This window comes from Poecilia formosa, unplaced genomic scaffold, assembly GCF_000485575.1.
Source record: "Poecilia formosa unplaced genomic scaffold, Poecilia_formosa-5.1.2 Scaffold44, whole genome shotgun sequence".
Taxonomy (NCBI): domain Eukaryota; kingdom Metazoa; phylum Chordata; class Actinopteri; order Cyprinodontiformes; family Poeciliidae; genus Poecilia; species Poecilia formosa.
In genome coordinates, this window is record NW_006799983.1 from 2,510,347 (window position 1) to 2,524,034 (window position 13,688).

At 40.0% G+C, this 13,688-nt stretch overlaps 2 protein-coding genes across 2 annotated transcripts; both read right to left on the bottom strand.

The window, feature by feature from the left end:
- Nucleotides 1-3,716: 3,716 nt before the first annotated feature.
- LOC103137944 (D(1) dopamine receptor-like) lies at nucleotides 3,717-7,341 on the bottom strand. The gene has a single exon (XM_016671388.1). The coding sequence runs from the start codon at nucleotides 6,655-6,657 to the stop codon at nucleotides 5,293-5,295; it is 1,365 nt and encodes a 454-aa protein (XP_016526874.1). The 5' UTR covers nucleotides 6,658-7,341; the 3' UTR covers nucleotides 3,717-5,292.
- A 522-nt stretch (nucleotides 7,342-7,863) lies between these two features.
- On the bottom strand, nucleotides 7,864-10,492 carry LOC107836204 (GTPase IMAP family member 7-like). Its single transcript, XM_016671387.1, has one exon. The coding sequence runs from the start codon at nucleotides 10,466-10,468 to the stop codon at nucleotides 8,927-8,929; it is 1,542 nt and encodes a 513-aa protein (XP_016526873.1). The 5' UTR covers nucleotides 10,469-10,492; the 3' UTR covers nucleotides 7,864-8,926.
- Between the last annotated feature and the right edge of the window lie 3,196 nt (nucleotides 10,493-13,688).

Sequence of the window (13,688 nt, forward strand, 5' to 3'; positions counted from 1 at the left end):
GTTTTCTGGGGGAAACCTTGAACACATTTCAGAAAAATAAAACCTGCCCAACCGTGACCCAAAATACATCAACAAAGGCAATTTTAAACCAACTTTTATGATTTCAGTCATGAAATAGTTAAATTTTATTTTGAGGGATCATAGCATTGATTTGTGTCCATGAGAAATTTAGAATCTATTCTCTTAACAATAAAGCCTGTAAGAATCAATCTCTGTGAACTTTGTTCTGAAAAATCCGAGGAATTGATTTTTCTCAATGCGTAAGCAGACGCAAATCTTTTTGCTTGGTCAGGAAATTCACTTTTTTGACTGCATTTGCAGATAAAATCTTGTCTCGTTTGGGTAACATCCCCCTACGATAAAGTAGATTTTGTTTTTATGTAAAAATAACTTTTATTATTTAGCTTGTGTGGTGGATTTATGAGTTTAATAGATTTTTTTTTGTCTATTTTGAGTTGAAACAAAAGCGTTTAGTGAAAGGTAAAGTGATTTTTTTTTGTATGTCCTCATAGTAACATAATGAATAAGAAGAAATACCAGGAAATCAAGAAACATTCATTTTTAAAGTCTTCGTTAATATTTCTGTCCTATTTCAACTATAGCACCATCTTTCATATTTAACCAGAACAAAGAGAAAAATGAACCTCTGCTAATTAGTAGAGAGCTGATCTCTGTGCAGCCTGAGAGAGCTGCGCTCCTTCGCTCCACTTTCTAGCAGAAGCCTCTCAGTGGCGTCACTGCTTGTGTTTTTGAGTGTTGTCAGCGTAAAAGCTTCTATGTTCTCACTGGTCAGGACAGCTTCCACAGGAACAACCTTAAGGTACAAATTATTCATGCCGGTTTCTTTCAGGGTATAGGAGGAGGGTAAACAGAGTGCACAGTGCAGGACCATAAAACAGCTCAACAGATGGGTGCCCATGTGAGTCACTTATATAATCCCATTTCTACAGATTCAGAAAAAAGAAATGACCTGTTATGCGTCCTGCTGCAGGAGTGGGACGGCAATGCAAAGGTAAGCTTTAATTCACCGGTGAACACAAGCTACTAAAAAGCTCGTGAGTAGATGGCATCAAAAGGTTTCAGTTTTCTGCTGGGAAAGCTAAATGGACTGAATTTTTTTTAGCATTTTTCTGGTCACACTGACCACTCAAAACTGTTTATAATGACACTCCATTCAGTCATTCCCACTCACAAACATTCATGCACCAATATGCAGATCAGTAGAGGTTGAGTTACCCTGGTACCAGGTAACAGCATGGACTCAAACCCACATTTGTCCAATTTCAAAATAACTATTCCACCCACTGAGCCACAGTCATCTCTGAGGTCTGAGCATAAACGTGTTAAATAGTTAAAAACTTAAATTAACAATAACATTCAAGTACATCCAAATAACTGAACTTGCTCGGAACAGCAATACATAACTCATTTTTAAATCAATATCTTTCCGAATTCTTGCACACTTTGATGTTTAAATAGTGAGTGGTCTGCGCTTCTCTTTCAACCTTATTTTATTTTGAAAGCACTTTACAATGTTTTCTTACTTATTTAATCATATATTCAGCAACTTTTACAACACACGTCACACTCCACAGGAATTTACTTATTCTTCTCTGGATATTGTGCCTTGCAAATTCAAAAATGTTCATACAACTTGAAAATTTTTGCATTTTGTGAACAAACATATTTGTAGTTTATTGAAATGCTACACAACAGAGCAACAAAAAGTAATGCAGGACCATAAAGTGGACAGAAACCTACTAGGGCTGAAACAATTAATTCAACAATTATTCTTGTTTAACTGATTACAGAAAAGATTTTTAACTAATTTAGTGATCAAGTAATTGTTAACTGGAGTATTCAGTCTTAAAGAAATGGTCTGCTGAAAAAAAAACCCTCATATTCATAACGGTAATTAAGTCAAAACTGTACAAAAAGTTTATACATTTTGCATTTAAGATAAAATTCACTCAGTTCAGATTTACTAAAGAAATGTTTTTTTTAAAAACTATTGTTTTATGTTGGGGGTTTTTTTTATTTGCATTTTGATGTATTTCTAAAATTGCATAAAAAGGCTTAAGTGGTTAAATGAAAAATCTGCAGAATGGATAATTTTTTATCAGACTAATCAATTGACAATCAGAATAATCAATAGAATTATTGATTACTAATTAATTGTTAATTGCAGCCATAATATTTACACAGATTTCAAATATTTATCTTAATAACTGTCTGAGCACTGTGGCGTGCACTGTGCTAGGCCTAAACAAAATACAGGACCTTGACAAATCAGACAAATATTGAAATAGATTCCTCTGAGCAGAGACAGGGGAGGTGGTCAGAGCTGATTGGTGCAATCCTGGAGGAAAACCTGCTAAAGGCTGCAAAAGACTTGAGACTGGCACACAGCACTACGTCTTGTTCACATAAAGTCACAACAAAATACATTTAACCTCCCAAATTTGATGTTCAAGATACATCAATAGTTTTTCACAGAACTGTGTCAGGGACAGTGTGGGGTTTTAAGAGACGGGGAACAAACAGCCAGATAATCACTTCACTCACTAATCCACCTACACCAATGTGATGAGAGAGGATGTAGACAAAATCAACTGGAACCTTAAGTTAGTATTCAAACTACTATCAGATTGTTTTAGGACCTGCTGGAAGAACTGGGGGGATTTCAGTTCTCGTTGTGTTTTAGACGTGTCCCCTGCTCCACCTGAATCAAACACCTCAAGTATTTCTATGGCATTACAGCAGGAACTGACAAAAGCTCTTTTCATTTGTGTGTTCGAGCAATCAAATACCTTAAGACATGAATGATATTGACCCAAAAGGACCAGAATTACCAACCCCCATCTTAAAGGGAAAGAACTTAAGTATTAAAGTAGCTTAGAAAACTGCTAATTCATACATTGTACTGTTCATCCATAAAATGTCTGGAGAAAAAAAAATACACACATTACCTACAAATGAAAGTCCAAATTATATGAAATGTCAAGACTCCATATACAGCTTAAAGTTTTTTTTCTTTTTCGAGGTTTTATTCTTAGATTTAATCAAATAAATGTGACACCCGATGGATTAAACTGGCGGAAATATAACAAGTCATTAATTGCTGTCTATATGTGAGTTAAGCTTATTATCTCTGTCTTTCCGTACCATTACGCTTCTCGGCTGAACAAAAGATTTAAATGGCCAGTATTTCCAGTTTCTGAGCAGTGGTACTGGAAAAAGTCAGGGACAAGAAGGACATAAACTTTAGGACAATGATCCAGTATGAGCATCTGGTCCTGCTTGGTCACCAAATGTCACTTAAATAAATGCTTTTGAAAACTCCAGTCCAAATATGAAGATCACAGAACAGAAATACCTCAGCCTACTTATGGTCAAAAGTGTGGCGATGTAATAAACGATTAGCTGATTAGGTGAATATTTATGTTATACGGTAAATAAAAATGAAAATTAATGCAATTTGGGGAAAAAATAATTTGCAGTTACTTCAATGAATTATGTATTGAATGGCTAATAAAATAATATGAAATCCATTATTCATAATCTGAAGTAATTATCTATTAAAATAACAATTATTCATTATTCCTTTAATTGCTTCATGGTTACTGTGTCTGAATGCTCAGAAAAACCATTAGAATATCCATAGCGGCCCAACTATCTGATTGGTTTAATCTGCACAGCAAAATAAATAATGTTAGCCCCTTCTTACATTGTTGTTTCATTATAAACAACAAGCCACAAACACCCCACAGGTCACTTCGTCCTTTCACATCATAACGCTCAGATCACAGGCCATGTGAGCTTTCAGGTCATGCAGCTGGGACTGTGGAATCAAGAGGGGGTGGCTTATGACGAACAGTCTTAATCAGCAAAGGTTTTCTTTTACGGGGTTTTTACCAATGTGATGCATGCTGTCAAAATGTGTTTACTGCTTTGCATAAAACCAAATTTGTTGCGTACCATCCTCAGCCTGTTAGCTCCATGAGATCCTGTTGATCAACATATTTCTCAGATTAAAGGGGAGGATGATGTCTGAGATGATGTGTGAAGTGGATTAGAAGGGAAATAATGGTGAGTCAACTTCAATCCTCCATATTGTAGATCTGTCCACAGAACAATAGGAGAATTATACAATAGGTATTTGATGGTCACAGCTGATGTACAAAATGAATGAATAAACTGCGGGACATGACGATAAAATAATAAACGGAACCATCATAAAACTAATCTTAATAGCTTTTTTTAAACAGCTTTTTGTAAATATATTTTTATTTCTGACATATTGTAATAACTTATTGTTTTGTGAATGTAGGTCACAGTTATTCAAGTCTTCTTTTTTTAACTTGTTGGTCGATTTTTTAACTTTTTGTTTTATTCTGGTGTCTCTGTAAACTCTGCCACCTGCTGGCCAACCGAGATAAGTTCTTAAAAACCTGGTTGGCATTCTGAAGCTTTTGAGTTCATACGTATGTCCATTGATTTGGACATAATGCATCCCTTATTATATTTAACTTAAAGGTTTGACAATTACTATGGCTATTTTGTTATTTGGAAAAAGTCAAACCAGTAACAAATTCAGCAATCATAAAAATAATATTTTAAAACAAAAACGCATTTTCTGATGCTGATGATTTTCATCTTGAAAGTTCAAAAATAAGTTGTACCAATGTAGGGGCTTTGTTTTAGTATTCCTTTTTTACATTCACATATTTTTGCTTGGGTTTGCATTTCACTAAAATAAGTAAATAGATGGCTCTCATTTGCTCTATGTTTAGTTTCACTGTGTATTTTCACAAGAGTTTTTTTTCTGAAGGAGTCATCAGCAAAGAGTTGAATGAGGGATAGACAGGAAACATGTAGGCTAAGGTTAGTTTCTTTTTTCATAAAAGTGAACAATGTTAGAAAATGTAAAAGTGTGTTGCCACACTGGTTTAGCCGCCATATTTCTTAAACTAAAAGCGTCAAAAATTGATTGAAAACAAGGTTTTTTGAAATCTTTTTTTCTGCATGACTATCACAACTCGTGCTTAAAAGTGTTAGGATAGTTATTCACGTGTTTGTTTCCCGTTTTATTTAGTTAGGGAAAGATAAAAAAAAACCCATTAAATTACAACTACTTATTTTTGGCTATTGGAATTGTAACACTTTTAGTCCCCCATACTTCTAGGCTATCAACTGAAAATAAGTGATTTTCCTTTCCTTAAAGAACTTGGTCAAAATGACTTCGACTAAAAACAAACTAAAAGAAGATCAGCGTGGCTGGAGATTTTAAAATTATCTGGGTATCTGTGTCAGTCGGTCTTTGTCATATCTTTCCTCAGTGTCCGTCCCTTGCTCCATCGTGGCCCCTCCGTGATAAAACACGGCCACCGTGGTGTTTCCGCTGTCCTGACTCCCCCGCGCGTTCGTGGACACGCTCAGCTTCGCCTTCAGGGTGCTGTCCCGCCTCTTCTGCCCGGCCTCGTTGTTCGCCAGCATGGTCTCCACCGCTGTACTCACCGCCGACAGAAAGCCTCCTCCGCGGCAGCGCAACAGGCGAAGGAAGGCGTCTCTGAAGTCCGCGTTGAACGCATAAATAACCGGGTTTAGGGAGGAGTTACTCCACCCGATCCACACGAACACATCGAAGGTTTTCTCGCTGACACAGCAGGGGCCGCGGTGGGCTCCAGGGGCCCCTGGTCCGGGGCAGAAGGGCAGAGCGCAGTTCAGGATGAAGAAGGGCAGCCAGCAGCAAACGAAAACTCCCATTATGATGCTGAGAGTCTTCAGCACTTTGGTCTCTTTCCTGATGGAGACTCTGAGCTCCCGGTGTGACTGATTGGGACACTGGGAATCAGGGTGGATGCTGATGCGGGACTGGTAGGAGCTGTCACCGATGTCTGTGCACATGTGCGGGAACAGTTCGGGCACGTGCGACCGGCAGCTCTGGGCGTGCTCCGCCGCGCGCTCCAGGGAAGATATCACCCGGATCTGCGTCTGGGCAATCCGGTAGATCCGGGTGTAGGTGACGATCATGATCACGACGGGGATGTAGAAGCTGATAAGGGAGGAAGAGATTGCGTAAGTGCGACTCAGACTCGAGTCGCAGCTCCCCTCGGTGCTCTCCAGGCGCGGGATCACGCGCCCGCCGGGGTCACTGATTTCCGCCCGGTGCCAGTCCAGCTGCACGGGAACAAAGGAGATCACAACGGACACTGTCCACGTCACCCCGATCATCACGAAGGCCACCCTCTTGTTCATGCTCCGCTCGTAGCAAAACGGGCTGGAGATTGCCCAGTATCGGTCCACGCTGATCACGCACAGGTTGAGGATGGAGGCGGTGGAGCACATGATGTCGCAGGCCAGCCATGTCTTACAGAAGCCGCCGAACGGCCAGAAGCCGGCCACTTCAGCCGCGGCTTTCCACGGCATCACCAGCACCGCGACCAGGAGATCCGACAGAGCCAGGGACACGATGAAGATGTTGGTCACCTTGGCGCGCAGGTGACGGTAGCGATACACGGCCGCGCACACGGTCATGTTGCCCACAAGCGTCCAAATGATGAGCAGCACCAGGACGCATCCAGTGAGCGCTCTGTGCGCCGGAGGGTCTTCCTGGCTGCCCGCTCCAACCAGCGCCAAGCCGGTGGTGTTATTCATTGTCCAGATCCAACCAAGACCGCATGGCAAATTGCAAGACCTATTAATAGGTTAAAAGCCGCACGCAGTTACAGTGGGAATGGCGCCCGCATGCTGAGACCAGACTAATCTGTGCTGCTGCTGCTGCTGCTGCTGCTGTGAGCGCACGGCAGATCGACAGGGGGGCAGCCAGACACAACCAGCTGACCGCCCAAACAGCTCTGAGAAGGTGGTCACATGAGACAGGAAATCAGTGAGCTATTTTAGCAATGAAAAAAAAAACTGCTGTGTCTATTTTCCCACTCATTTTCAAATCAGAACTTCTCCCTTTGCTGCTGATTTGTGAAAAAAGACGGCAAAGAATAGAAATCACTTCACAACTCTTACTCCGGATAGTTCAGGCTGTCATACGCTGCAAATCAGAATTTTGGAGGAAACTAAATATTAGAGATTTCAACCATTTGTTTTGGATTACTTGGCTATTTACCTGAAGTGGATTGTTCAAGACAAAACAATTAGTGACAAACTCATTTATTTGAGCAATTTAGTGTCATCTTAAAACGATATTGTTTGTAAATGGCAATACAGACTGTTATTTATAAATAACAATCTTTAAGCAGGTCATCTTTAGGCACACATTCCTGTATGAAAGACAATATGTTATTGGTCTGATGAAATATTCTAATATGTTGTATTTTCATTAGCTATGAGGGAAATTCATCATTATTAAAAACATCATTAAGTGTGAATTAATCTATATACTGTGTTTCACTGAGATTTTGAAATAAATGAACTTTTCAATAATATTCTAATTTACTGAAAAAGACTGCATGTTTTCTATGAAGTTGCTGTTTTATTCGTCTGTAATCATGCATGTAAAAAGCTTCAGGTTGTAGAATATGATATCTACAACCTGATCTGGTTGTAATGTCAAATTATTGATAAACAGTTCATTTTAGCGATAAACATTGAAGATGACAAAATCTAAATAATAAAGTACATTTCATTTGGCAGTGTGTTCATCTTTTCTCCAAAATAAACAATGATCGAGTAAATTACAAAATTGGAAAAAAATATTGTTTAAAAAATGAGGTAAGAATTCAAATTTGAGGTTTTGTGGAACAACTGCTGCAAGGAAAACCATCAAAATGTGTCACATTTTTTTTGTTTTCTTGTTTGTCTGACGCACTGCACAGAGAAAAACCCAAACACACTCTACGTGTTTTATTACTTTATTGAATATGACACACTGTCTGAGTAACACACTTCCAGTCTGTACCCACAGGATCAGCAAATCAAGTGTACTTAAACACAAACACATTTTCAAACATTAAAATATATCTGGGGATGCAGTGCAGATTAAAGCTGACTTTATTGTTCCTGGAATAAACAGGCAGAAATGCACACAGTTTGTGTAAAAAAAAAAAAAAAAAAAGAAAGCAGTATCAGCCCAGGAGAGATGTGTGTTTTTTTAAATAACAGCAACAGGGTTTGGTTTGAGTACAGATTTAAATGATGGACACAGGGAGTACAGCACACAGCCGAGGGTGGGGAGTTCATAATCAGATTATCTCCATCATTTCTGAGAGTTTGTGCATTTGCTGATTTAGGACGCACACAGGAATCACATCCATTTGTTGGAATGAAATTACTCTCACGTGGGTAGTCATCTTCCTGACTCTGGGGGAAATGGTTCTGTCAAATACAGGAAGTTAGCTGAGTCTTGAAAAGTATTCATTAAGCTCTCTGTGCTTCATCTTTTTTCTCGTTTACACTTTAAATGTTTGTGGGAGACCAATAAAAGTTGGGCCTGCATTTGTACTGTTCCCCCTTTATTCTGATACCTCAACATAAAATTAAACTTAAACAAAACTCACTACATGTGGTGGAACAGTGCAGATCACACTCGCCTCACCGTCCCTATGGTGAAGCATGGTGATGGAACCATAATGCTGAGGGGACTCTTTTCTCTTTTAGAGACAAGGAAGCCGGTCAGAGTGTATGTGAAGAAAAATATGGGACAATCTTAACATGTTTAAGTGTTAACAGTGGCTTGGTTTAGATCACAGTCTAAGCATGTTAGAAGAGCCTAGTCAAAGTCAAGAACCAAATCTGAGAATATTTAGCAACAAAGACTGATGATCACAGACACCTCCCATCCAATCTGACTGAGTTTGAGCCATTGTCTTTAATTAGTATCCTGATCTTCAAAAAGTCCTGCAGCTGATTTTTCACAGGCCGTACATCTTACCATCACAGCAAACAGCTACATTAACATAGTTGTAAGCTGTTATTGAATGCAGCACGGAGTTCCGACCTTCTCCAGAGCTGCGTTCAGACCCAGCAGTCCCATCTCCTGCACGTATCCGACCACACCGGACGCTCTGCGAGGGCTCTCTGCAGAAATCTTCTCCAGCATCTCGCTGCATTTTTGACCACACAGCCTCTTCAGCGAGGAGATTTCCTTGTCGCATTTTTCCCTCTCCTTCAGCAGGTTCTCATCCAGGAGTTTCTTCAAGCGTTCTTCACACTCTTTCTGCTGCTCGATCTTGATCTTCAGGAACTTCAGCTCCCTTTTGAAGGCCTCGGTTCGCCGCTTCTCCACCCTCAGCTGCTCCATCTGCAGGTCCAGTTCCCTCTGACTCTCCTGCCGCTCCTGTCTAAGCAGATCCTGCATCTGCCTCTTCCTCTCCTCCTCCTTCCTGGTCAGCTCCTCCAGCCTCTGGCAGAGGTTGTCCAGCTCTCCCTCCAGGGCGTCTCTCGTGATCTCCTCTCGCTGTCTGAGCGCCTGCTCCATCTGGATGTACTGAAGCTCTCTCTCCCTCTCTTTCCTTTCATGTTCTGCTCTGTCCTTCTGGATCTTCTCCTCCATGGATCGTCTCATCTTCCTCTCCCTCTCAACTTGCTCCTCCAACATTTTGGTTACTTGATCGAGCCTCTCCTGAATATCTTCCCTCCTCTTCTTCTCCAGGTCTGTCAGTCTTACGACCTCTTGCAGCTTCTTCTTCTCAATCTCCTCCCGGAGGGCCTTCTCCCGTTCTTTCGCCTGCTTCTCCTCCCTCTCTTTCTCCAGCTCTAGTTTTGTCCTCAGCTCTTCCAGCTCCTTCTTGGTTTTCTGTTGAACCATTTCCAGCTCTTTCTCGTACCACTCCTTCAGGGTGTTCTCCTGCTTCTGATTTGGCAGCTCATTATTTTCAGTGAGCAGCTTCCTCTCCTCTTCCAGCTGATAAGCCAGATCTTCTTCTGTTTTCTGAAGCATTCTGCTGTTGTAGGAACTCTCTCCGTTATTCAGCATCATGTTGTCCACCAACATCATCAGCTCGCTGACCTGTTCTTTGTTGTTAAGGTTCTGGTTATTGAAGACACAGTACCTGCCCCCACATGCAGCCACCAGCTCAGCCAGGTCCCTAGACTGGTCTATCAGGTAATGCTTCACCGACATGCCCTCCTCCAGACGGTCTCCATGGGTGAAAACCACCACAGAGAAGCTCAAAGCGTGGGAGCCCATTGCCTCCTTGATGTGTCGCACTGCCTCTTTCTCCTCCTGAGTGAATCTTCCGATCTGAATAACAATCAGGAAAGCATGAGGTCCGGGGAAGAGGAGGCTAACGCTCCTCCTCAGCTCCCGCTGGACTTCCTGCTGAGTCTGATGAGTGTCCAGCACACCAGGAGTGTCTAGGATCAGCAGCTGTCGCCCGCGAAACTCTCCATTGGCCCTGTGGCAGCGCTGGCCGATCAAGGGACTGCTGAGCTTTAAATCCAAGACCTTCCGACCAACGATGGAGTTAGCGGTGGAGCTTTTGCCACTTCCTGTCCTCCCCAGTAAAACCATTCTGATGGTTGAGGAGGAAGGAGTTGACTTCTTGCCTTGTGAGACAAACAGAACAGAGTTCAACAGAGTCAACACATTAAGGAAAAGAGAAATAAAAATATATCTTACCAGGAACGCTGATGGAAAACTGCTTAGTGAGAGACGTCATGTTGTTCCTGATGGTTTCCATCCTCAAACTGAGGACAGAAAAATTCTTCGCAGCCATTTAGGTCCCGGCACTGTGGGTGTGTCTTAACCTTATGTCATGTGAAAGTCAGTATGAACTATGCCCGTCGTCATCATCAGCGTTTTTTGGAATCAATCTGGAGAACACGTGGCTCAATAGTCTGTCTCCAAAATGCCCAACGCAGCAACTTTCTGAGAACTCCCAAAACAGCAAGAGGTCACAGTCCAGCAAACGTCTGGTTGATACAGACAGGGTTTGGATTGGTTATGCTTTGTTTTTTCTGTATGTTGGGCTGAGTGTGAACAAAGTCCTATTGATTCTAGCGGGTAGGATCAATAGATTGCTTTATCAAAAACGCAAGGTGATTGGTCGTCTGAGAAGGAAACACTGAAATCAATGCACAGGAGGACCAGATGCCCAGAATCAGCACACATACCACTGTTGTGCAATGACTGAACATACATTAAACTGGTTGTTGTATATATACAACATTGTTTATCTTTCTAATATATAAATTAAAAAGATAAACAATGCTAATGCAACTTTATAACACAAAATAGCAATAACAAAAGAAAGAACAAGCCATTTTTAATCATAAAATGTTTTAAAGGACTAAAAAAATTACTAAAATGGCTGAAAGCAGAAAAACAAGAAATAAAGCAGCAACAGGAAGTGCAGGTTTGGGGTTCAAGCGATTAAAGTCCTGGATCATAACTTTCAACTCATTGCATTAGGTAGTGACTGATGACAAGAAGATGTTTTTCACAATGAGAGTTTTATAAAAGAGCAGAAAGCAGTGAAACCAGGTGGTGCTACTCATCAATTAGATGACTTCAGGAGTAAATTTTTGGCCAATTCGAAGTAAAAGGGTCTGAATACCCTCAAACACCTCATTTTTAAATCTTTTTGAACTTGTAAAGTAACAATGAATACTGTTTCCACTGCACTATTTTGTGCTACTTTGTGTAGGTCTGTCACAGAAAAAGTTAATAAAATACGCTAACGTTTGTAGATGCATTGTGACAATAAGACCTTTAAAAAGCATGGCTACCAAAGTCAGACTTGTCTCCACTAGATGGAGACAAAGTTTCTAAGATAGTGATTACTGACGCTTTTTGTTATGATGCTTGGCGGTTAGACAGGCGGTTGTTAAAGAAGTCATTCATTTATTAACCAGATAAGAGAATTTTGTGGTTTTCATTTTTAATAATTCATATTCTCAGACATTCGCAGACTTACAGAAGAGAAATTGATATTTTAAAACATGACATAAAGAGAGATTGCAGGAAGATCCATGTCTGAAACGAGGACGCCTATTTATAGGCTTAATAATGAGCTCCAGCTTGGGCCTAAAATATTAAGTTTGTATTCCTCTGACATTAGCGATGATTGCGCTTTCTGGCTGCAATTTGCTTTTCATTACGTAAGATGAGTCTGTCTGATGTTGGATTATTATTCTCCGTTTTTATGTTCTGATTTTGTTCCTCTCATTTATTGTTGGAGTTAATTTTAAAACATAGAAATGACAAGTTTCTTGTGAGGCAGGACAAGAAATTTTTGTAGCAGAAATTTAAACAATTAGGTAAAGAGCCGCTAAAGGCTCTGGGGATGTGGACAGTCCAACAAGTGTTTGCAAATGTATTAATTCCTTTATTTGACAATGAAATCTACATTCAACTATTTTAATTCTGATGGCATTTCAGGATTTTTTTTTCTGTCCAAGAAGTCTCCCTTCCTCAACAGACCGGTAAATTCTTGTTTGACCTTTGATATAGTTTGGTTCACATAAATATGTTTAAATAAATGTGCCTCCATGTATATTCTGTAAAAATGTAACTGAATCCTTTATTATAATTGCAGCATGCCTGCCCTTTACAAGCTCTCGAGGGAATTAGACAAGCCAACTCCATAAAATACAGCAAACAGGCTTCTTTTTTTTATATCATTGAGTTTGTAAAGTTTTATTGTCTCCCAATTTTAGGCCTCTTTATAGGCTTCCGAGAGAATACTCCTTACACGCTGCTAAAATCCTTTTTGGATGGAAATTATGCCCTTGAGGTTTTCAGCCTAGTTTTTAGGTTCTTCATAGTGACGACATCCTGGCTATGGATTCAGTCTATTTCATTCTACTTCTTCTAGATTCAGCAGCTGCATCCAGAACTGGATTATAATACCATGATCTCCTGTTTATCCTTGTGGTGGTTTGGGCATTACACTGGAGTGAGAGCTCTTTTGTATTTGTAGGTCATGCAGTGTCCCTGCAGTGGACATTGCATGTCTACCTTTGAAAACCACTGCAATTGGTCCTCAGATATTACCTTTGCATCTGCTGCTTGATTTCCAAGAAGAAGAAAAAAGCAAGATTGCCATGCATCTCTGTGCAGGTGGTACTCAGCTACACGTACCCCTAAACTTGACAGATGAATGTCTCAGTTTTGGAAGTTGTTACATTTTAAGGAAATGACGACAGAGGGGATTGTTTGAATGTCACCAGTGGTTTTGTATCCTGTGTGCATGCGCTTGAATCTCAAGACAACCAGTAAAGCAGCATTTTATGGAACAATATCAGACTTTTATTTTTGATTGAACCCTTTAAAAGAGTTTATCCAAACATAACAAGTGTGTGCACTGGGAGGTAGATTTGAATTTAAAGTAATAACTCAGATAGAACATAGTGAAAATCTATTATTTCTTTCTGAGTATCACATTTAAATATCAAAAGCTAAACTGAATTTTAAAATTAATAAACAATAACTATGCTTCTGCTTTGTTCGGTGATTCACAAAAAAAAATTGCCTCAGTGACCTTACCACCATTATTGATCACGCACACAGCTAATCCAGTGTTTGTTGAGTTGACAGTGCAGTCATATTCAATAAAATAAATATTAGAACGCATTTAGAAGGGGCTTGTTTTACCTCTTGAAAAAAATCCACCTTAAACATACTTTCCATTAAGCCCACATTTCTGTTTTAAAAATGTTTTTATTGGTCTGATGTAATATTTCAATCTTAAATGTTGTGTTGTCATTAGATGTAAGCAGAAAATAAAGGC